Raw genomic sequence first — 26085 nt, 5'->3', positions numbered from 1 at the left:
AATGGGAAAGCAAAATTATTCCCTAAAATATAGGGTCCTTTTTCTAGGGATACTGAACTTATACTAGCAGAACAGTTAAAGATTTCATGTAGAGTTCCAGCCTCTTTTTGGAGTGGGAGTAGGATGGGAAAAGACAGAAAGCCTGAACCTTACCCAAACACCATGAAGCTACAAAAAAGCAAAGAAATATTCAGAGTGACTTAGGTATAAAGCTTCATGAAAATGAGCAGTGACTATGCATTGATAAAATCAATTACTACTGAAAGAAGTTCCTAAGTGAACCTGTATATATTTTTTCTTTAACTCTCTCTCTGAATGGTGATATCTCTTTAAATATGGCATTGCTATTATTTGTAAACACTGTCCTTCGTTCAAATAGAATTCTATAAATTCCTCTAACATGTGGAAAAACATGTGAATCTACTTTTCTAATTAACCATACCCAAGTCTTTCAGTCTATGAAGACATAATCTGAAGTCCACTTGCCCAAATCGCAGGCAGAACACCAAACAAGGAGAAATAGCTTCAGAAATCTACTCCATTATCCAAAAGGTGACAAATGACAACTAAACTTCCAGGATGCTCATTGCATCACCACTCCTCTATAGCTGGTTCCACAGAAGCATGGAGTGTCCACCAACATACCCGCTACCACCCACAAGGCCACATCCTCCTACCCACCCAGCATGGTAGAGACACAGGGATTGTGACATAAGCAAATACCCTCAGACTGATATATGTAAATGCCAGCTATGAGCTTCCTGGTAGGGACACCAGCTGTGAAGGCCTCATAACATCCAACTTCTTGCAACTCTCAAGCTGACGGCCTCACGAAGGGGAGGAAGGACTCCTCCATTGGAGAACTGATAGCAGTATTCTGGTAGAAGAGGCATCAAGAGCCCTAGGAGGCCAGCAGTAATCATGTAGGCGCCATGGAAACTGCTATGTGTGTTTGCTGTCCATGTTGTACATGGCAGAGATGTTGTCCGCAGTTATGCTCCTGTCTGTGCTGCAAGTTCATCTTCACCTCAGAGCGGAACTGTACCTGCTTCCCCTGCCCTTACAAAGATGAACAGAACTGCCAGTTCTGCCACTGCACCTGTTCTGAGAGCCCCAACTGCCATTGGTGTTGCTGCTCTTGGGCCAATGATCCCAACTGCAAGTGCTGCTGCACAGCCAGCAGCAATGTTAAGTGCTACTACTATGAGAGTCGCTGCTGCCGCAATACCATCATCACTTTCCACAAGGGCCGCCTCAGGAGCATCCATACCTCGTAAGTGTCAGACACCAGATGTGGGGCCACATTGGCTCATGAAAACTAGGGACCACTTGCCAGCTGTGAAGTCCACAGGGAAGGCCAATGCGCCTCTGAGTTCATTTGTTTATCTAAAAGAAGGAGCTAAGAATTTTGTAGCAATTAACTGTATCCTAACTGGTCACTATGTATGTAGACCATGAGTTCCAAATCTAAGTGCCATGAACTATGAAAATGAGCACTGCACTCCTCTGAACCCCAACTCTCTCATCTGTACAAAATAGTAATAGCTAATAGTTAGTGCTTAAGCAACTTGCCAGGAACTTCATGCATGACCCCAGCTAACCCCTCACCCTAAGTCCACTGTTTCCATGAGGAAACTGAGCCTTTGAGAAGTAAAGTTGCCCCAGGATCACACAACTGGAAAGATGCAGAGTCAGGATTGGAACCTAAAATTTGGGATCTTAACTTTAAAATGCTGTATTGCAAAATGGAGACAATACCCCCCCCCCCATGATATTGTAGATATAAGGATTAATGTATGTGCTTTGTAATCTGTATGTGATATAAAAATATAAACTGCTCTTTCTCTTCCTATGAACTCTTAATACCTGCAACATTTAATAGAAAAGTAAGAATTTCTACAGGGCACTTTTGTCCCTGAGGATCACATAAATACCCCATACATCCATGAACTCCTACTACCTTCTTTTCCCATCCAGAAGTCCTAGTACTCAGGGTCTCGATTACGCATTTGGAGTACTAACCCTCCATATTAGGTCCTACATTATCCTCACCTGCTCTACCAAACCAGTCTTTTGTGTCATACATGAGGGGAGTCTGCAGTAGTAAGAGCACACTTCTTAGAAGGCGAAAGATGACACCACCATAAGATGACAGGATTAGAAGCGGCAGAAAATAGAAGGCAGTTTGAAGGCTTTCAAGCCTGTAAAAGCAATTCTGTAAGCAAAGGTTTGGTGAATTCAGGGGAAAGATATTATTCATCTTGCAATTAAACATTTAGTAGATGCTTAACAAACATAACTTTCCACCCATGACCCTCTCATAGTGTTTGCATAAATAGGAAATCCAGGGACTCTCGATGCAATTAAACATTTAGTAAATGCTTAACAAACAGAACTCTCCACCCATGACCCTCTCATAGTGTTTGCATAAACAGGAAATCCAGGGACTCTCGATGCAAGTCTAGAAATCCTAAAGCATGGAAAAAGGTGTCCACACTCCTCTCTTAACTACCTCATTTTCTGTGTAGCAGCAGCTGAACCTCTGAGCCCATTTCAACAGGAAAGGGATCAAATTGGTGCTTTAGGAAAATGCCTTAGGATCAGTAGCTCCCCAACGTTATTGTGCATTGAAGTCACCTGGGGATCTTTTAAAATTACTGATGCCTGATCCCCACACCCAAAACATTGATTTTATTGGTCTGGGGTACCACCTGAGCATCTGAATTAATTAGAATCAATCCCGCGCTTCAGGTGATTCTAATGTGTAGCATGGCCTGCAGGAGGCTAGGAGGGAAGCCAGGAGATTTGACAGGTGATACAGTAAGAATCCAGGTACAAGAACAGGCCTGATTTTGGGAGAGAGAGGGGGCTGTGTAGAGGAGCAGAGACAGGATATCTCAGCAAGAAGATAAAAGCGCTGGGCTTGATGACTGTTTTGAAATGGAACCATGGCCACTGAATGCCCCTTCCAAGCCTAAGGCTTTTGGAAGATGGGCAGGGATGCTACCACAAGTGTTAGGAGGTCAGCTCTGGGTGCTTTCCTTCAATCTGGCCTCTCTCCTGGCTTCTGACCCTCTGCCTCCCCTGTTTCTCATCACCACTTTCTGTTCAGCACCTTGCTTGTCCTGCCTCACTCTGGTCTCCTTCATCCCTCTCCATCTTAGTCTTTTTCTCACTTCCTTTTTCACCTCTAACACAGCTACCTAGGCCATTAATACCTGTCTCTTAGCCCTGAAACCTCTTTCTTGTCCTCCAACACCTCCCTCCCTCCTTCTTTCTTTTCTGTGAAAATGCTAGCTCATGAGCTTCCTAGTAGAGATATCTGCTGTGAAGGCCTCATAACAGTCTCTCTTTATATAATACCTTGATTCTCCAGTCCTTGTATTTTAGCAAACTAAAGTCCATCCAGGCACTACATGGACAATTGACCTGTACCTCCAGGTGATCCCTTAAGGACCCATGCAGGAATCTGGGAAAGCAGAGAGGAAATAGAGCTGAGAACATCGAGGCCAGCATGCCTGGAGCTCCCAGATCCCTAAGGGACAAATTTTCCAGGTGCCTTAATCTACACAGGAAGCATTCTCTGTCACCACAGGGCCAATCCATTCCAATATACTTGGGAAGCACCTGTGACTGTCTGGACTCAGACATAGGGAATGTGGAAGACAGGGACACATAAGGAATGCAAGAAGACAAAAGCAGAAAGGAACACAGCCACAATGTCAAGATTAGTATCCAAATACTATTATGCAAACAGAGGAGTTAGCAATAGCGGCAAATTGTGGGCCTATTTACACCTCCATTCCCACAGCTAATTCATTTATTTTTATACACTGCATTTGCTGGTTGTAAGTTCTTAGAACAGGCACTTGAATTTTACAAGTATGCTTTTACTCCATAGTTCTTACGATTAAATGTATGAAATCAGCCTCAGGCATTAGACAAATGGAGAGCTTTAACACACACAAATGAAACAGTAGAAGCACATATTTTTCACAGACTTGGCCACTATTTTCCTTTACTGTGATTTCTCTCTACTGCAGACATTAGCTGGTTAGTAGCAATGGGATGTAATTATAGTGGCCACATTTACTGAATGCTTACTATGTACCAGCAGTTAAGCACTTACATGGATTATCTCATTTAGACTTTATAAAAACCTCACAAAGCAAGTAGTACTGTGAGCTTTGATTTATAGTTAAGAAAACTGAACATGAGAGAGGTTTAAAAAAAAATCTCAGAAGGTACAACTGTAAAGTGGTGCATTTTTATCACACATGCTCTGCCTCTAAAGCCCAGATTCATTACCATTACCTATTGGTCTNCCCCCCCCCCCATGATATTGTAGATATAAGGATTAATGTATGTGCTTTGTAATCTGTATGTGATATAAAAATATAAACTGCTCTTTCTCTTCCTATGAACTCTTAATACCTGCAACATTTAATAGAAAAGTAAGAATTTCTACAGGGCACTTTTGTCCCTGAGGATCACATAAATACCCCATACATCCATGAACTCCTACTACCTTCTTTTTCCCATCCAGAAGTCCTAGTACTCAGGGTCTCGATTACGCATTTGGAGTACTAACCCTCCATATTAGGTCCTACATTATCCTCACCTGCTCTACCAAACCAGTCTTTTTGTGTCATACATGAGGGGAGTCTGCAGTAGTAAGAGCACACTTCTTAGAAGGCGAAAGATGACACCACCATAAGATGACAGGATTAGAAGCGGCAGAAAAATAGAAGGCAGTTTGAAGGCTTTCAAGCCTGTAAAAGCAATTCTGTAAGCAAAGGTTTGGTGAATTCAGGGGAAAGATATTATTCATCTTGCAATTAAACATTTAGTAGATGCTTAACAAACATAACTTTCCACCCATGACCCTCTCATAGTGTTTGCATAAATAGGAAATCCAGGGACTCTCGATGCAATTAAACATTTAGTAAATGCTTAACAAACAGAACTCTCCACCCATGACCCTCTCATAGTGTTTGCATAAACAGGAAATCCAGGGACTCTCGATGCAAGTCTAGAAATCCTAAAGCATGGAAAAGGTGTCCACACTCCTCTCTTAACTACCTCATTTTCTGTGTAGCAGCAGCTGAACCTCTGAGCCCATTTCAACAGGAAAGGGATCAAATTGGTGCTTTAGGAAAATGCCTTAGGATCAGTAGCTCCCCAACGTTATTGTGCATTGAAGTCACCTGGGGATCTTTTAAAATTACTGATGCCTGATCCCCACACCCAAAACATTGATTTTATTGGTCTGGGGTACCACCTGAGCATCTGAATTAATTAGAATCAATCCCGCGCTTCAGGTGATTCTAATGTGTAGCATGGCCTGCAGGAGGCTAGGAGGGAAGCCAGGAGATTTGACAGGTGATACAGTAAGAATCCAGGTACAAGAACAGGCCTGATTTTGGGAGAGAGAGGGGCTGTGTAGAGGAGCAGAGACAGGATATCTCAGCAAGAAGATAAAAGCGCTGGGCTTGATGACTGTTTTGAAATGGAACCATGGCCACTGAATGCCCCTTCCAAGCCTAAGGCTTTTGGAAGATGGGCAGGGATGCTACCACAAGTGTTAGGAGGTCAGCTCTGGGTGCTTTCCTTCAATCTGGCCTCTCTCCTGGCTTCTGACCCTCTGCCTCCCCTGTTTCTCATCACCACTTTCTGTTCAGCACCTTGCTTGTCCTGCCTCACTCTGGTCTCCTTCATCCCTCTCCATCTTAGTCTTTTCTCACTTCCTTTTCACCTCTAACACAGCTACCTAGGCCATTAATACCTGTCTCTTAGCCCTGAAACCTCTTTCTTGTCCTCCAACACCTCCCTCCCTCCTTCTTTCTTTTCTGTGAAAATGCTAGCTCATGAGCTTCCTAGTAGAGATATCTGCTGTGAAGGCCTCATAACAGTCTCTCTTTATATAATACCTTGATTCTCCAGTCCTTGTATTTTAGCAAACTAAAGTCCATCCAGGCACTACATGGACAATTGACCTGTACCTCCAGGTGATCCCTTAAGGACCCATGCAGGAATCTGGGAAAGCAGAGAGGAAATAGAGCTGAGAACATCGAGGCCAGCATGCCTGGAGCTCCCAGATCCCTAAGGGACAAATTTTCCAGGTGCCTTAATCTACACAGGAAGCATTCTCTGTCACCACAGGGCCAATCCATTCCAATATACTTGGGAAGCACCTGTGACTGTCTGGACTCAGACATAGGGAATGTGGAAGACAGGGACACATAAGGAATGCAAGAAGACAAAAGCAGAAAGGAACACAGCCACAATGTCAAGATTAGTATCCAAATACTATTATGCAAACAGAGGAGTTAGCAATAGCGGCAAATTGTGGGCCTATTTACACCTCCATTCCCACAGCTAATTCATTTATTTTATACACTGCATTTGCTGGTTGTAAGTTCTTAGAACAGGCACTTGAATTTTACAAGTATGCTTTTACTCCATAGTTCTTACGATTAAATGTATGAAATCAGCCTCAGGCATTAGACAAATGGAGAGCTTTAACACACACAAATGAAACAGTAGAAGCACATATTTTCACAGACTTGGCCACTATTTTCCTTTACTGTGATTTCTCTCTACTGCAGACATTAGCTGGTTAGTAGCAATGGGATGTAATTATAGTGGCCACATTTACTGAATGCTTACTATGTACCAGCAGTTAAGCACTTACATGGATTATCTCATTTAGACTTTATAAAACCTCACAAAGCAAGTAGTACTGTGAGCTTTGATTTATAGTTAAGAAAACTGAACATGAGAGAGGTTTAAAAAAAAATCTCAGAAGGTACAACTGTAAAGTGGTGCATTTTTATCACACATGCTCTGCCTCTAAAGCCCAGATCCATTACCATTACCTATTGGTCTGGTTGGCAGACCACACAGGTTCTAGGCTTGGCTCAGGTAGACTTGCTCTGTGTTCCATCTATGTATAATAATGTCAATGTCCTCCAGAAAAAAAAAAAAAAGCCCTAAGAACACACCTGTAGTTGGACAAGATTGTATTTATTGACTCATTGCAACAAGTGAGAACATAAAGCATGGGAAAGTGTAAAGTACCTTGAAAAGTTATTACAGGATTTGAGCTCATGTTAGGTGAGGACACGGGAGTAAATCTACCAAATATTTTAATAAATCTTATCTAGAAGGTGGGAAGAACAGAGTGACCCGAAAGCTGCTGAAAAAAAAAGAAAAAAAAAAAAAAAAAACACGGTTTTTTGGTTAAAAAAAAAAATCAACCAGGATAGGGGGATGTTGGGTCATTTTTGTGATTTAGACAACGTTCTTGTCTGAGTCCAAACATTATAAAGTGGTCTTGTTTCTGCTTTGATCCAAAGTCACAGAGTGGCCTTGTCTGATACTGTGTTCTTTGATATTACGGATGTCCAGCGGAACACCGAGGCCTAGCTAACAACGCCTGACCAGTCTCTGCTGCTTTTCCCTTGCTTAATAACAGCAAGCAGTTGCAGCACACTGGCTCTGCTCTTAGTCCGTACAAGCATTAAACTCAATTTTAATCTTCTCAAGAAACTCTGACATGAGTACTAATTTTATAACAAGGAAACAGGCCGAGAGGTTAACTGGCTTACCTGAGGTCACCCCGCTGAAAAAATGGTGGAGACAGGTTGAGAACGCAGGCACCTTGGCACTCAGCTCAGGCTCCTCACCACCACACTAGACTGTCCCTCAGGAACCAAGAGTTCTTTCAGAGGTAGAGAGGCAGAGCAAGCTCTTGAGCCTGCCTCCTGAAACCCTGCCTTTGCTTCTCCTTTCAGCTCCAAGACTGCCCTGCGCATTGGGAGCAGCGATACCCAGCTGGATGAAGTGAAGTCAGTACCAGCCACAAGCCACCTGGTGAACCACCTCAATTGCCCCATGTGCAACCGGCTGCGCCTGCACTCATTCATGCTGCCCTGCAACCACAGCCTGTGTGAGAAGTGCCTGCGGCAGCTGCAGAAGCACGCCGAGGTCACCGAGAATTTCTTCATCCTCATCTGCCCAGTGTGCGACCGCTCGCACTGCATGCCCTACAGCAACAAGATGCAGCTGCCGGAGAACTACCTGCCGGGCGGCCTCACCAAGCGCTACATGCCAGCAGCCCCACGGCCTACCTCAGAGTGGCGCTTTGACCGCTTCCTCCGGGCCCATCCTCTGCCAGGTCTGCCGCAACAGGCCGCATAGCGTTACACAGCGCTGCCATCACTTGCCGCCGTCAACCTGTGCAACGACTGACCTCAAGCGCCCTTCCACTCGATGGTTGGCCATGCAACGACCACGTCTTTGCTGGCACCAGCGCCGAGGAACAGGACGAGAAGATCTGCATCCACCACCCATCCAGCCGCATCATCGAGTACTGCCGCAGTGACAACGAATTGCTCTGCACCTTCTGCAAGTTCTCTTTCCACAATGGCCACGACACCATCAGCCTCATTGACGCCTGCTCCGAGAGGGCCGCCTCACTCTTTAGCGCCATCGCCAAGTTCAAAGCAGGTCCTCCCCTTCTCCACTCCTTCAGCCTAACTTCTAGTTCAGGAACACATGGGGAAGATGGCGTGGGGCAATCTGTTAAGTGAGTGCCTTAACAGATTCCACCTAGTGGAGCAATCAAGACACCAGGAAACACTGTGCTATCCTGCAAGTCACTATCCTATCCTGATGTCCGCTCCTGGTAACCACTACCAGTCACTTAACTTCCCCGTGCCTTGCTTTTCTCACCTATGAAATAGGGGAATAGTAGTGACCCCCTCACTGGAGTGCCGTGAGGATTAAGTGAGTTACTCTATGTAAAGAATGCAAAAAGTCATATGACAAGTGCATAAAGATTCTATAATCTTGATTATAATCTGCATGTCCTCAGGTCTCATTTTCTCCTTTGGAAAATGAAGACTTTGATCCTATAGTATACTGACGTTCTGTGACATTCTAAGGTGTTCTGTCACTGTTGGATCTCTTTGGTTTTCCTAAATGTGCAGGGGGAAAGAATTAAGTCAGTGCTGAGAATTATCTCAATGTTAAATTTCCCTCCATGAATTTTTTCCAAAACTTGCAGATGCCAAAGTAAATAAACTGGCAGCAAACATATAACAACAGGGACAACTCATAACTAGCCAATGGTATTCTAGTCAACAGCTTATTTTTCCTCTGCATTCTTGTTCGTGGTGATTTGGTTGTTTTATATTGTTACATATAATATTGCTTTAAGTGAAATAATATTTCAGTGATGGTTTCAGTGATGGAACCAAGCATAATAATATTTCACAGGATTCAGCAAAGAGCCCATAATTTCTGTTTCAGTGACAAAACCAAGTATAATCATATTTCACAGGATTCAACAAACAGCCCCATAATTTCTGGGTATGTCTCTACTTGGTCAGACATTAGAATCCAAAAGATTCCTTTAGTGCCCTTTACCCTCAGGAATAGTTCCTTGTATAAAGGCCAACTTAACTCAGGCCTGTGGAGCACATTTTGTCTAATCTCAATAGTGCTACAGTACAGGCATTAAAATGTCCTCCATGGATAAGCCAACTGTGGTTCAAAAAAATAATTAGGACAGGCAACTAATAAGTGGCAGATGCAGTCTATTTGACTCCAGTGTCCACCATTAATTCCACAACACTTATTTGACAGTCTACTCTGTGCTAAGCAGTGACCAGAATCTGAAGATGAAGAGATTGCAGGGGAGGAAGGGGGAACCACCACCACCATCCATGGTCTGTTTCATTAAGGAGTGGCCTGCAGTCAGTTACCAAAGTGCACCAGATCAACCCAGGCCTTTCGCATTGTCAGATCTGTTAGTCTCCAACATTCAGATAGGCCTACACACTGGGAGGGAGGCAGCTTTTCCTTGAGCTGCACAGAAAGGTCCCATTGGATGTAAAGGTGGGTCCGAAACAGGTTTATGCTAATGACCACATCACCCCTGACCTCTCAGCAGCTTCAGGAATACCTTGATTTTTCTCAATTGCCACATACCTGGAAACCTTGCTTGTCAATTGACATTTCTTTAATTTTGGAACCACCACCAGGGAAGACTTCATATTAAAGGAACCCTGCAGGAGCCACATATTACCAAGAAAATGGTAGAACTGTTGGTTCCAAAAGGGTTTTCTGAAGGTGGGACTCACTGCCTCCCTAGGCCAGGGCTTGGCTGAATTCTTTGGCCAAGCATGGCGAAGGTGCTGCTTTCTACAGCCTACTGTGCCTTCCATCCCTCTGTAGGGAACCTTGTCCTTAATACATGTGAAACTTAGGATAGTTTTCTGAGTGCAGGGCACCTAAAAGTCAGACAACAAAGCTCAACTCAAGGTGGGGGGAAAATGCCTGTCCAAATTCCAAGGAACCCAGCAGTTGGAAAGGGAAAAAGGGATAATAGGTAAATTAGATATTGGCTGTAAGTAAATAATTTAACCTTTCATCCTTGACGAAGAAAGAAACAGACACACAACATTTTTTTAACCAGGGTTCAAACTTGTTCGTGAGCACTTGATTCACTTTTCTGGGAGGTACCATAAATTGGCATTCTAAACAGATCTCCGGGTTATTCAAAAGCAAGTGATCTGGGAATACACATTGAGAAACTTGGGAACCTAGAGAGAAGATCCATTTTAGAAACTTGACTAAAAACTGATGCCCCTGTCCCATCCACACAGAGGTGCAGGCTCAGCAAGACGGACTTTTAAAAAACTCCTCATGTGATTCTATGGTGCAGGCAAGGTTGAGAACCACTGGAATAAAGGGAGCTCAAAAGTTTAGGTACCTGACACTCAAAGTGTGGTTCAAGGACCAGTAGCACTGGCATCACCTGAGAGCTTGTTAGAAATGCAGAATCTCAGGACCCACCCCAGGCCTAGTGCACCAGAATCTGCATCTTTAACATGATCCCAGGAGATTCTCTGGGTTAGATTCTAAACCTCACTGTACACTGCCTCACCTGGCTTCCTGAGCCCCAATACAGGCCCATTGATTCAGAATCTTAGCAGATGAGTCCAAGAGAAGTGGTTTTTTTTAACACTCTCTCAGGTTATTCTGGTACTCACAGAGGGCTGAGAGCCACAGCGGAAGCAATTAAGAACCTAGTTTGGAGCTAGACAAATAGAATTAGGGACAGAGCCTAGTTTCTCCCATTTACCTGATATGTAACACTGTGCAGTCACTTAACTTCCCTGGGCCTCAAGCTTTTTCATCTATAAGTGGAAACAATATCTTCCTTGTAAGAAGATATATGTGATATATAATAACATATGGATCTGGTCCATAAAAAGTGTTTAATAAATAGCAACTAGTTTTAAGTGTATTGCCTAAAAAAGAGAGCTTGATTTGACTTCGTTTAAAATCAGCTCTTGCAGAGCTTTCATATTTGTAGAAGTTTGGGATGGGACATTTCTGGCTTCCTCTGTCTTTTTTCTCCTCCTGGAGATGCCTTCTTCCCCTCATCTAAGAAATTTTTATCCTGCTTCTCAAGACTTTGCCCTACATAAGCCTAATTAATCCCTAATACAGCAAGAAATTTCCTATCCAAGTACCTTTAACAGTAGGTAACTATTGAATAGTCAAAGAAAATAATGCACAAAGTAGAATTCTGGTTGCCATAGTCACAGTGCATTGGGGAGGGCAAGAAACACTTCTCAGCACTGAAATCGCACCCTGGTAGTTTCCCTTTCAGTCTCACCTGCATCACCTCATCTTTTCTGAGCCACTGTGAGAAAGGAGATGGCAAGAAAACAGTGGGGCTTCAGGGAGTTAGCTAGAGAGTGACACTGCTGGCATTCACCAATGAGATGTTAGAAGACAGGAAAGAATGGCTTTTACTCAACAAATACATTTTCTCACCTCTACACACCATAGTCATAGTGGTAATGTGGTCCCTGTTCGCATGATCTGACAGAATTCTAGGGTTTCCCATACTCAAGTGCACACCTTTGTTACAATGACCACCACTCACAGAAGTCCAGCTTCCTATGAACCCAGGATAGTGTTATGAACCAAGTGCAAAAATAGCTAGTCATCCCCACTCCTGAGTAAAATTTGGTGAGGATTATTGCCCATCAATTCACTGAAGAGTTTACCTTCATGAGAAGAATCTTATCTGTAGAAGATTGACATTCTTCTAATGGCCACAGAAGGTTGACATTCTTCAGATTGCTCCTTAATGCCTCAAATCCTTTAAAGCTAACAAAGGTATTCATTTCACCTTTCACATAAAGCTCATTTCACAGACAGAGATGTGCCACATGCTCACCCTGCTATAGCATCCTTCAATTATAGTATCTTTGGATTTATTCATAACTTGAGCACAGATGCCCTCTCATAATCACATCCATATCCTTAGTGCCTAAAAGATACATGGCATGTAACAGGACTCCAGTAAATGTTTGTTGAATGACTGAGTGAACTTAAAATCCAAATACCATATGAGGGGCACAAGATAAATTGGTTTTCCTTGAAGTGTGACAGCAGACTCTTTTTTGAAAGGAGTGGGGGAAAGGCAAAGAGAAGTGACATAGCTGAACCACAAGAGAAACAAAGCGGGGAAAGGGCATGTAAGAGAGCCACCTCAATGAAGGGAAGCTTTGCTGATTTCCCACTGTTGTATAGGGCTGGAGGCTTAGCGAATGATGCAAGACAACCTTTAGAAGTAGTCAGCAGAAACTTAGTTCTTCCTCTTACCATTGCCAAAGCTTAGGTTTCCGACAGGGAAAAGCAGGCACCAGTCACTTTGTGACTTCACCTCTTCTCAAGTCCAACTTGCAGACAATTGAAATCTGGTAAAAACCAATACCAAGGCTGGGCTTGAACTTCCAGTCTCAGAAGGGATTACTGTTACAAGATAGAAATATCCCAGGGAAGGATCAGAGGGGGAAGAAGGGGAAGGTGTAGTAAGGAGGCCAAATTCATTTCATAAACCTATTCTAGCCTGTTTCAGCCCAACTACAAGTGCCTTCCCTCCCTCTTCATTCACCCCCTTGGAGCCCAGGGTAATTTGTTCTAGCTTGCTACCGGCTTTGACATCTGGGGAGATGAAAATTTTAAAAGTAACTAACTTGGCATTTTTGCAGTCCGATATGAAATTGATAACGACCTAATGGAATTCAACATCTTAAAAAACAGCTTTAAAGCTGACAAGGAGGCAAAGCGAAAAGAGATCAGAAATGGCTTTCTCAAGTTGCGCGGCATTCTTCAGGAGAAAGAGAAGATCATCATGGAGCGGATAGAGAATCTAGAAGTGTCCAGGCAGAAGGAAATTGAAAAATATGTGTATGTTACAACCATGAAAGTGAACGAGATGGATGGTCTGATCGCCTACTCCAAGGAAGCCCTGAAGGAGACTGGCCAGGTGGCATTCCTGCAGTCGGCCAAGATCCTGGTGGACCAAATCGAGGATGGCATCCAGACCACCTACAGGCCTGACCCACAGCTCCGGCTACACTCAATAAACTACATGCCCTTGGACTTTGTTGAGCTTTCCAGTGCCATCCATGAGCTCTTCCCCACAGGGCCCAAGAAGGTATGCTCCTCAGGGGACTCACTGCCCTCCCCCTACCCCGTGCACTCAGAAACAATGATTGCCAGGAAGGTCACTTTCAGCACCCACAGCCTCGGCAACCAGCAGATATACCAGCGAAGCTCCTCCATGTTGTCCTTCAGCAACACTGACGAGAAGGCCAAGGTGGGTCTGGAGGCCTGTGGGAGAGCCCAGTCAGCCACCCCCGCCAAACCCACAGATGGCCTCTACACCTACTGGTGCACTGGAGCAGACAGCCAGTCTGTACAGAACAGCAGCAGCTTTCACAACTGGTACTCATTCAATGATGGCTCTGTGAAGACCCCGGGCCCAATTGTTATCTACCAGACTCTGGTGTACCCAAGAGCTGCCAAGGTAAGAAAGGTTCTGGGCCCAGTGGGGAAGGTGGGAGGGTTTGGGGTACAGAGTAGAAGTGAGTAGTCAATAAAAGTTGCACTTATCTCTTTGACCTCTAGGATCTGGTCACTCAAATCTGCTCCTCTAGACTCTTTGTGGTCATCCCATTCAAAAGGGATAAGTTCCGGGAATCTTAAGTAACCCAAGATTAGCTTAAACCAAACAGTCAATATATTTAACTTATAGTCGTAAATATATCTGAAAGCCCTACCTCCACTGCAAAGGCAACTTCTCAACTGAAAGAGAACCCAATTTGGGAACCAAAGTAATTTGAAGACACTACTTGACAGTGTAATGTTTCCCAAAGGAAAGCCTGTAATAGAGACAGCACAGAAACTGGAGTTACAAATGCAGGCTCCATTACCTATCAGCTGTTTCCTGTAAATTGCTACCTTTCCTAAAGCAAATATCCAGACTTTCTATGATTTGGAAAAATTGGGAGGATCATCCCCGATGAAATTTCAACTCTTCTGAGATTCAACCCGCCTTGAAGGCAGAGAGTGAAGAGTAGAGTCTCTCACAGATCTCTATAAGTGCCATTGCCTGGCTTCAAGGGACATGACTTCCCTTTGACCCTCTTGACCTAGCATGGACAACATGAACAAATGACCTTTTCTTTAACGTACCTTTCAAATCTAGCTGAACCCACATTGAATTGTTTGTAGAACACTTTATTAAGGTTTATGGAGGAAAAAAATTAACATGCAATGAAATATTCTATTTGAGTGCCTCTTTCCTCCTCTTGGATTTTTTTCTAGAGTCAGCCCATGGCCTGCTCCCATGTGGCAGAGTTCATCTTTTGTCTCCCATAATCTGAGAACACTCCCAAAGACTTTTAGATCCTTGAGTTCTAAACTAGCAGTTCTCAAACATTGATGGCACCTGGGAATCTTGTTAAAATGCAGATTCTATTTTAATAGGTTTCAGTGGGGGCTGAGATTCAGGTTCTCACAAACTTCCAGGTGCTGCCAATGCTGCTGTCTACAGCCTACACTTTATTATTAAGGATCTAAAAAATGAAGGCCAGACACAGACCAAGCTCTACTTTTCCATTCTCCTGACACATCATAATCTATGTTTTGTTGTCTATAACTGACACAAAGAACAACCCATACTTTGCAAGATAGAACATTCCATGGGCTATTGACATAATGAAGTGTTTCTGCCCTTCACATAAGCAATGCCCATAACTGAGCAGCTGAACTACATTTCCAAATGATACTAGATCAGCAAGGCCTATAGTGTATGCTTATTACCTCAGGGATAGCACTGGGTCTCATCTCCTGGCCAACTCAGACCTCTTAAGAAGTTGGTAGGCTCTTGCTATGGAGCCAGAGGATTGGTAGTATCTGCTTTATACCTGGGCATGGAAAACAGTCACCCCATGCCACCTATTAGTCATCCCTGATGAGCTCAAAAAAGGGACCTACGCAAAACAACTCAGTCAAGTCATTTGCTGTCAAAAGAGGACACCTAAACCTATTGCCAGACAGTGATATTTGATTTTAAAATATCATTGATTCATATTTTAGGATAATGGAATGGACTTTATACAGGAATCATAGTGCTTAGCAATGCAGAAGATTAAGTTTATGTTAACATCACTCTCAAATCTTTAGGATTTTAGCATGGAAAATATTCTAAAACTTAATGTTGTAACTTTTCAATATGTATTGTTAATATCCTAGAGATTTTTTTTTTTAATGGTGACTAAATTAAGTTTATTTCCAAATGAGAAACACTTTAGACATTAATCAATTCAAAGCTATAGAAAGGTCAGTTTATTTCTCTGAATTACAAAAACTTGATTTCCTTAATCCATTTCAATTTCTAATAAAGTCAAGAGTTAACTTGTTATCTGTTTCTTTTTTTTTTTTTTTTTTTTTTTTTAAGTTCTAGGGTACATGTGCATAACGTGCAGGTTTGTTACATATGTATACTTATGCCATGTTGGTGTGCTGCACCCATCAACTCGTCAGCACCCATCAATTCATCATTTATATCATGTATAACTCCCCAATGCTATCCTAGAGATTTTTTAAACTCAATTTTAGTTCTAGGAATCTCTTCCAAGAAAATTCTTAAAAATTCAGACAAATATTTATGCCCAACAGTATTTATTACAGCATTTATTTATTAGAGTATAAAATTAGAAACAACCTAAATGTTCAACCATAGAAGGATTAAATTATTTCAGGAGAAATTTTAAAGATGGTAGTTTACTGAATTTTTAATGATTTAGGAAAACATACAACATAAGTAAAAGAAAATAGAAATCAAAGCAACATAATCCAAGTTATATATATATATGTTTGTGTGTGTGTGTGTGTGTGTTCTGAAATTGCAAAGAAATAATAATGAATTAACTGAATTGTGAGATTACGAGTGATGTTTATTTTCTTCCCCTCTATTTTCAGTATTTTCAAGCAGGAGGACAATTGTCACCTCCATGTTGGCTGACAGTAACAGTCACAAACCTTCTGTTTGTGAAACTCATTACAAGCATCATGCCAGGCCTCATCACACAGCCTTCCAAGACTTGTGCATGGTCTAATTAAAAGTCTTCAGCAGCTACAGGGGATGGGGTCAGCTTTAACTCACCCCACAGATAGTCAACATCACAAATCTTTAACAGAAAGAAAACTGAATGATGTATACTAGTACCACACCAGTATGTTCATTTCTTCCATAGGTTTACTGGACATGTCCAACAGAAGACGTGGACTCTTTTGAGATGGAATTCTATGAAGTCATTACTTCCCCTCCTAACAACGTACAAATGGAGCTCTGCGGACAAATTCGGGACATAATGCAGCAGAATGTGGAGCTGCACAACCTGACCCCCAACACAGAATACGTGTTTAAAGTTAGAGCCATCAATGATAATGGTCCTGGGCAATGGAGTGATATCTGCAAGGTATTGTGTACATTATTTCTCAGATTTTTTTTTTTTTCTATGATAGGTTCTGGATGAGGCCCTGTTAAGATGATCATGAGATTATAGAACTCACCATGGGACTCTTCCTCTAAGCACAGAACATTTGTTAACTTGAGGCCAAAGAGAGGGCTGCTGGCCTCAACCAGACTTTGCAGATGAAGCCTGAGAATTGTTCTATTTGATTCAAAAACATTTGTTCTAGGCATTGTGTAGAGATGTAGAGATTCAGAGGAAAATAAACAATCCCTGCCTTCAAGGTGCTCAGGGTCTAGTAAAAAAAAATTGTTGTGTGAGAAGGATATGAAATGGTTGTGGTATGAGAAAGATAAAAATGAGGTGCTATTCTCAGGCAAGGATGGGGTGCCAGATTTAACAAATAAAAATAGAGGATACCCAGATACAGATAAAACACCAAGACTGCCCAGAGCTGCTATCTTACCATATAAGCATAAGGATGTTCTTTGGAATCAGGGTCAATTATGTCTTAATCAGGAATTCTTTAGAAGCAAAAAAAAAAAAAAAAAAATCCATTCATTTCAGCTTTTGAAGAGAGAAATTTATGACAAAGATAGAGACCACTCCTAGGATATGCATCTGATCTGATAACCAAGGGAACTAGAGAGTTGTCAGTTTCTCTCCCTCTCTCTCTTTCTCTTCTCTTCCTCTCTCCCTGCTTCCTTCTCTTTCTCACTCTCTCATTCTCTTTGCTTCTCTCTGGATCTGCACCATTTTTGGCTAGCCCTTAGTTTCTGCTCCCTAAAATTCAGCTTGTATATGGTTTTGAATTGTCATGGCCCAACCTCTGTGTGACCTTAAAGCTCCAATGCCCAACAGCATCTGACCAACCATACTCTCTTTGTTTCCTTAGTCAAATGTTCGAGGAAAAGAATCCAAGTGGTTGCTACCTCTAGTAATAAAGGCAAAGCAGGAGTAAGGGTGGTCAGTATACCAACAGCAAATCTCCTAGGGTGGGACTACTCATCCTGGTTGCCAGCCCCCGGGGGGCATGCTCTGCCTCATAGAGTCCAGCACCCATGGACACACACACACACACAGAGAGAAAGAGAGAGAGAGAGAGAGAGAGAGAGACAGGTCAAACCTGGCACAGGAAGGACGTGGGATGGGGAAGTCTGCTAGTCACTCCTCCTGCCAGCCTCCAGCCAATTACACTGCTGCTCAGTTGCCCCAAAGCCCTTCTCATTCTTGATACCCTTCTCTTCAGAGCATGAAATGGGAATGCCCATGGCTGCCCCACATCCGCCTGTCTTCTTGACTATGGATTTTTCCTTCCTTCTAATCCCATCTGCCTTTTCAGTTTTTAGGAATTCCTCAAAATTGTCTTGCCCATGAAGGGCACTCAGTGCTGTTGCTAAATACATGTATATATATATATATATATGTATTTATACATATATACATATATACACATATATACATATATATATATATATGATATATATATATCAATCTATTATTTTCAGATGCCAGGGAAGGAACAGGCAGAGATACCAAAGTATGTAATCAGTCTACCACCTCAGTCCCTCTTGGCTTTTCTTAGGTAGAGTTTTTGTCACCCTCTGAAACTATGGACTCCTTGAGAACAAAATTCATATCTAATTCATGGTTCTTTCTCCCACAGTGCTTACCACAGCACTTTGCATATAGCAGGTTCTTAATGGTTATTGAATGAGTATATGAGTGAAAATGTGACCAAATAAATGAACATATAAAGAATGTCTAAATTAAAGAGTGAAGAAATAAATTGATAAATAAAATTAATAATTACAAAGTACCATAAGATGCCTGAAAGCTGTTAAGTGTTTTATATAATCAGTCAAGAAATAGCATTCCCCTTGAAACTGTGTTTATGTGATTAATTTGCCCACCCTGTAAAAGAAGGAAATGCATTCCAGTCCCTTTCTTTTTTACACAATATCTAAATGAGCAGAGCCCTAATTAATGAGGTTTTCTGAAAGCTTCATTTTTATCTGACTTGAGGAGCTGCAATATAGATTTTTCCTTCAGAAGCAATTCTTCCTCCCTTCTTTGTGATTATATTAGCATTCCAGAGGAAAGACTGGTTTCCTTAACATTTGTCATGATTTGCATAAGTAAAGCCTTCAATACCAAATGAAAATAAGATGTGTGTTTGAATGACATTTATAAAGTTTCATAAAAGTAATGACTTCATTTCTTTCCTATAAAATCAAAATTTTTTCCTTGGCATCAGTTCTATGCAGGTATTCCTGAAAGGTTTCACTTAAAATGTTGTAATGAGGCAGCAGAATCATTTCTTATTCAAAATGTAATATTTCCATCATGTATTTTGTTTTAAAAGTGAAATAACACCTTTTATGTTTTATTTGCATAATCTAGGACTTAGTTTTTAAGAGATGTATTTGGTGTATAATACATGCAGCAAGAAAATTAACTTTAATCATTTTGAAAGTTCCCTTTTGAAAGTCATCTTTATGTCAGATGGGGTATATTCACTATCACTAATCATCCCAACCACTGGGAAAGGAGGGAGTGATTGCTTCCATTTTACAGATAAGAAAAATGAGGCTGTGAGAAACAAAGTGGCCTCATGGAAGGAAGTAAAGTGTCAGGCCTCATGGAAGGACAAGGTGAGTGGACACCTTGGTCTACATCCAAGCCCACAGCCCTTTCTTCCCCCGTACCACAATCAGATGGAACTAAGTCTGGAACAGGGTAGGCTCAGCCCTGGGGACATAGTACTTTACTCTGGGAGAATGATGTCAAAGCCAACAGCAGGGAGGGCTGAACTTTTATTTTTTGAAAGTCAACATTATGCATTGAAAAGAGCATTGTATTTGGTCTTGTGTGCCTGGATTCAAGTCCCAACTCCACTAGCTGCAAGTCCATGAGGATAGGTGTTGGTCTTACACACCCTTCTGTGCCCATTGTCCCTAACTGAAAGCTTCTAACATCAAAGAGCCTAACTAGTATTTTTGAAGGGTAGAGAAATGTGTTTTTAGGTAAGTCATGTATGTGTTGACCTCAGTTTCTTCTCCTGCTCTTCCTCTGGTCCTCAATATATCTGTTGACCATCATTTCCATTTCTGAAAACAGTCTCCTTAGTTTGACTCACTGTCCCCCTCTGACTTTATATCTCAGCTGACTTCCCTGAAAGCTTCCCACAACAAATCTAAATGCCCATCTGTGTATTAGTTTCCTATTGTTGTTGTAACAAATTAGTAGTTTAAATAATACAAATTATTTATTTCCTTACAATTCTGAAGAAGTCCAAATGCATTTCACTGGGTAAAATCTGTGTCCGCAGTATTGTGTTTCTTCTGGAGGACCTGAGGGAGAATACATTTCCTTGCTTTTTCCAGTTTCTAGAAGCCACCCGCATTCCTTGTCTCACTCCCCTTCCTGAATCTTCAAAGCCAGCAATATTGGGCTGAGTCCTCACACTAGCATCTCTCTGGTTCTCTTCCACCTCCATCTTCTACCTTGAAGGTCCCTTGTGATTGCATTGAGCCCACCTGATAATTCAGGCTAGTCTCCCTACCTGAAGACCAGCTGCGCCGGGTGCAGTGGCTCACACTTGTAATCCTAGCACTTTGGGAGGCCGAGGGAGGAGAATCTCTTGGAGCCAGGAGTTTGAGACCAGACTGGGCAACATGACAAAATCCTGTCTCTACTAAAAATAAAAAAAAAGTCAGCCGGGTGTGGTGGTGTGTGCCTGTCATCCCAGCTACTCGGGAGGTTGAGGCACGACACTCGCTTAAGTCTGGGAGGCAGAGGTTGCAGTGGGCCAAGATCATGCCACTGTACTCCAGCCTGGGTGACACAGTGAGACTCCAAGTAAAAAAGTAAAAAGACCAGCTGACTAGCAACCTTAATTCCTCTTTGTTCTGTGTGTAACATAACATATTCAAAGATTCTGGGATTGGGACATGGACATCTCTGGGATCCATTATTCTGTCTACCACAGTGTGTAAAGTGGATGTCCTTGGTGTCTGATGTAGCTCAGGAAGTAGTCCTGCCAGCTGCCCTGAGTCTCTGCAGTGCTGCTGTCTTCCTCCTCAGCCTGTGCTCCTGCTGAAACCCCAGCCACACAGCAGGACTGCCTGTCCATCATGAAATTCCCTTCCTGATTTTTCCTCTTCCTGCTGCAGACTCTCAGGCTGAGCCACACACCTTCAAAGATTAGGGTTGGAGGTCATTCAATCTGAATGACCACTAATATTTCACACTCAGAATAACTACCCCAAGCCTACCCGCACAGCCACCCACACACTCATAGTGGCTCTGTGCCCTAAAATGAAACCAAGATGGTTTGCATTCTTTATCTCCTTAGAATTTATTCTTTTCCAAAGAGCTCCTGACCTTTCATGTAAGTAGAACCCTGTAGGTCCTTCCTTTACTTGCCCTGCAGATAGGCTTGAATCCTGGAACAAGTATAATTTAGGATCATGTTGGACCTGATTTCTTTTTAACCTCATGTACAGAGGTCTGAATTAATTATATACCTCAATTATGGTCCATCGTTAGCACTGATCTATACAAAGACCTATTCTTATTTATATATTCCCTTTTGTGACATTCATTCTGTTTTATGTGTTCTTCCATGATTTGCATTGTTGTTTTCAATGTGTCATTAATTTACACAATTAGCATTGTGTTACATATCTTACTTTGTCTCTTACCTTTTCTTCTTAAATGTTGTGTTTTTATGTTCCATCCATGTTGCTATGGGCATTTTGTCTTTTATTCCTTATAACATGTGATCTTTCAGAATGTGCATTTGTTCACCGTATGTTACCTCTCTATTTCAGGCAGGATGGACACCCAAGTGACCTCCAATAATGCTGTGGTGAACAGCCTTACATATGACACCTTATGGACACGATAGGGGTGTAAGGGTTCTCTGGGTTATTGATCAGTTTGCTAAGGCTTCCATAAGAAAATGCCACAGACTGGGTGGCTTAAACAAAAATTAGCTCTTGCACGGTTCTCAAGGCTGGAAGTCCAAGATCAAAATGTTGGCAGAGTTGGTTTCTCTTGAGACCTCTCTCCTTGGTTCACAGATGGTCACCTTCTCACTGTGTTCTCACATAGTCCTTCCTCTGTGCACATGCATCGTGATATCTCTCTGTGTTTAAATTTCCTTTTCTTATAAAGACAACAGTTAGGTTGGATTAGGGTCCACTTTAATGGCCTCATTTTAATTAAATCACCTCTTTAAAGGCCCTATCTCCAAATATATAAAGGCCCTATCACACTCTAAGTACTGGGGGTTAGGGCTTCAACATATAAATTTGGGGTCAGGTGCAATTCACCCCATATTAGATACATATTATGAGTGAAATTTCTAGGCCATTGACATGTGGATACTTAATTTGACCACATCCATGTACACTTCCATAAGGAGTAGATTAGAGCTACTATACCCTAGGCCTCACCTACATTTAGCAAGATCCAACTTTCTATTATTTTGCTAGCCCAATAGGTATAAAATGATATGTCCTTATTATTTTAAATTTCATTTTATATTTTTGTTAGTTTTCAGGATTTCCTTTTCTGTAAAGGACCTGTTGATATCCTTCGCCCAATTTTCTATTGCATTTTTCTTTTTCTAGGTGATTTATAGGACGTCCTTATATATTCTAGGTAGTGGTTTTAGACATTGCTATTATCTTCTCTTCTGACATTTGCCTATCAGCTTTGTTCATAGTGTACTTCATAAAATAGCAGAAATATTTAATTTTGATATAATCAAAATCATCAATTATTTTTTCCTTATGGCTTAACCTTTTGAAGTTTTATTTAAAAAGTCCTTTCTTAGGATTAGATCACAAAGATAACCTTCTATATATTCTTTTATTAAATTTACAGTTTCACCTTTCAAATTTAGCTATTTAATCCGTCCAGACTCTGCCTTTGTATGTATCAAATGTATGTATGTACTCTGCCTATGTAGTCCTAGGTAGGGATGTTCTTTTTCACCATGTAGTGAACCAGTTTTCCCAATACCATCTACCAAGCAATGCCTATTCTTCGTATTTATACAATGGCAATGCCACTTTTATATTCAGTTTCGATATATTTAGGGATATGTCTCTGAGCACTCTATTACATGCCACGGGTCTATATTCCTGCTCTTATATCAATACCATACTTGCTTTATTATTCTTGAACCTCAGCTTTCTGCCATGTCTATATGAACTGCTAAGGTAAGTATGCACATTACCCTTCTTTCTTTTTTAGAAATTATTTAGCTAGTCATAGAAATATATTTCTTCATATACATTTTGGAGTAACTTGAATTCTTAGAAAACATTCAGATAGAATTTATTCAGAAGGCATTGTGTTTCTAAATTAATTTGGAAACAAATAGTATTTGTATAATATGTTTGAACATTTACTCAAACCATAGTCTATGTTCTTTACTGGGGTGTTTAAGTTTTCCTACATAGGTACATGTATTCCTGGTTAAACTAGATTGTTTAGAGATCTAACATGCAGCATGAGGACTACAGTTAATAATATTGTATTGATAGAAAATTTGTTAAGGTTTTAGGTGCTCTTTTCACACACACACAAAAAGGTAACTATGTGAGATGATGGGCATGCTAATTTGCTTGCCTATAATAATTATTTTATTTTGTATACATATGTCAAAACATCATGTTGTGTACCATAAATAAATAAGCCAAATAGTTTACAGACTGTTGATATTATGAATGTTATTTTATTATATTTTCTAATAGATTACCAGTTTAGAATAAAGACTATTTCTGTTTGTAGGATAATCTTGATTCCAGCAGTCTCAAAAACTCTCTTACTATTCTGAGACCCAATCTGCTATTTCTGCTTTTTTTTCCAGGCATATGATCCTGTCTCCTATTAAGAATGATGGTTTTATCTGTTTACTTACAATTCTTGCAACTCTATTTCTTTTTCTTTCCTTATGACTTTGGCCAGAACCTTGAGTCATACATAAAATTGTGGCAGTGTTAGTAGATATCCTTGTCTTATTCCTGACATTAACATTTCTCCATTGAGTTATTTTTATTTAGTTTGTATGGTATATAATCCTTATTAAGTTAAGGAAAATTACTTCTACTGCTAGGTTTCTGAGAAATAGGTACTTATTAAGTTTTTTGCATTATTTGAGGTAATTACATGATTTTTCTCCTTCAGGCCATTATTCATGAAGTGAATTACATTGATTGATTTTTCTGATACTAAATTCCACTACCATTCATGGAATAAATCCTGTGTGTTCATGATGTATTACTTTTTATTACAGTTGACTTCGGTTAGCTCATATTTTATTTTGGATCATTGCATCTATAATTATAAGGGAATTAGACTCAATTTTGCTTATATTGTTTTATCTGGTTCTGGAATCAATATTTCACAAGCTTCATAAAAAGAGCTGGGAAACTTTTACTCTTCTATTTTCTAGAATAACTCTTTCTTAAGAGTTTGGTAGAATTCATCTGAAAAGCAATATAAGCCTGGGGCATTTGGGGCAGGGAAGAGATGTCAATTATCATTTCAATTTCTTTAATATTCCAAGTTTTGTTTTTCTGTTTCTTCTGTCCTCCTTTCTACTCGATTCCCTTGTTCATAGACACACCTCCATCCTCACTGCTCCATTCACATATCACATACAGTCTTTATCTTTGAAGATTCTGACTATACTTTAAAGCAAAACCTCAATCTCCTATTTATGAGTTGATTCCTAGCCCCTCATAGCACCGTTCCATCTTCCTCATGCCCTCTGATAACTCTGTGTGTATCTTAGACATTATTTATACTACTTTTATCAGGATTATCTCTATGCATTATTTCCATTTCTACTCAGCAATGGATAATCTAATATCATGTATATAATATGACCTTTGCCTTGCATGCAGCCCTGTTTTCTCTAAAACCAAAAATTTTGTAAACGTAGACAGCATAATGCTAATAAGGGTCTGGCTTCTTTGTTTTTGCCCTTTCCCTTTATATACAAATATAGAAGGTTAAAAGCTTTCTATATAGAGACTTGTGCCCTGTATAAACATTCCTCTTCACTATCCAAACCTCACCCCCATTCTATCTCAAGTCCTCATTCACCTCAGTAGAACCCATTGATCCAGTGGACTGTCTCATCCCTGGGTCTCGACCTCACTCCATAAATGTTTGGGGGGAAGGAATGGATATGCTGCCAGACCAGACTAGTGAAGAAACCCAGTATCTTCAAGGTAAGACATGGAGGGCAACATCTAAGCTAACTTGGTGAGATTTCTAGGAGGGTTCTTCTTACCCCTCGTGCCTGGTACAGTCTTTCTTTTTCAGGTAGCACTGACCATTCGCTATGATTAAAGATAGTATGAAGTGTTTCTGCTAGCATCAAAGGAAAACAATTGGCAGATTTACAAATTATAGTTCTATTCACTGTTCATCTACTTCTCTAAGAATCTTCTCTTTTCCATAACTAGGGTTGGGACCACAGACATGAAATACTGTCATTTCCCCCACACCCCAATCAAGGTGCTCATGGTCTGGTAAGAAAGTCAGACACATTAGCTGAAACTTAACAACTGATAAGGGCTGTGACAGAACCAAGTTCTAATGACTGAGGAAGGATACAGGGGATCCTCTATGGTGAAGCTCACCTGCGGTCCAGCCCCCTCACTGTCATCAGCACTCAGTCACATGAGCTACCCTAAAAGGAAGTAGGATCTGACCTATGGAATTACAATCCCAGCACACTGTAGCTGTGGGGTTTTGGGAAAGCTGCCTGGTCCTTCTGAGCCTCAGCTTCTTCGTCTATAAAGTGGTGCCAACAGCACTGGCCTCATGTGGTTGTCGTGAGGAGTTAATGAAATGATGTGTGTAGTGTCTGGCATGCAGAAGGGCCCAGACTACTGGGAGCTGTTGTCTATTGGGTGCCATGACTCTGCTTCTGATTGCAGGTGGTAACACCAGATGGACATGGGAAGAACCGAGCTAAGTGGGGCCTGCTGAAGAATATCCAGTCTGCCCTCCAGAAGCACTTCTGAGCCCCTTCAGAGCAGGAAGCAACCTCAGACACATCACAAAGTAGACGTATATACACACACATATGTATGTATATTTTTCTCACCACATTCTTCAAGGAGGTTGTAGACAAATGTTTCCGTGACCTCTCAGCTTTCCAACAGTAATCTTGTAAGAGCTAATAAAAGGAAATACCTGA

General features: G+C 41.3%; 1 protein-coding gene and 1 long non-coding RNA gene across 2 annotated transcripts in view; one reads left to right on the top strand and one right to left on the bottom strand.

The window, feature by feature from the left end:
• The window catches only part of LOC108516277 (uncharacterized), an 89750-nt gene extending 89089 nt beyond the window's left edge, over positions 1–661 (bottom strand). Inside the window, exon 1 of the long non-coding RNA XR_001881759.1 lies at positions 443–661. This is a non-coding gene — a long non-coding RNA (uncharacterized LOC108516277). The remainder of the gene's footprint in view (positions 1–442) is intronic.
• A 66-nt stretch (positions 662–727) lies between these two features.
• TRIM42 (tripartite motif containing 42) lies at positions 728–26085 on the top strand. Its single transcript, XM_017853669.1, is given in 8 exon segments — positions 728–1273; positions 7797–8154; positions 8156–8218; positions 8221–8283; positions 8286–8511; positions 13080–13900; positions 16635–16859; positions 25823–26085. Coding segments are annotated over 8 exon segments (2184 nt in total). The 5' UTR covers positions 728–932; the 3' UTR covers positions 25910–26085.

This window comes from Rhinopithecus bieti, unplaced genomic scaffold (genome assembly GCF_001698545.2).
Source record: "Rhinopithecus bieti isolate Rb0 unplaced genomic scaffold, ASM169854v2 scaffold_35885, whole genome shotgun sequence".
NCBI lineage: Eukaryota > Metazoa > Chordata > Mammalia > Primates > Cercopithecidae > Rhinopithecus > Rhinopithecus bieti.
The sequence above is the reverse complement of the archived record's forward strand: the minus strand, read 5'-3'. Positions and strand labels throughout refer to the sequence as shown.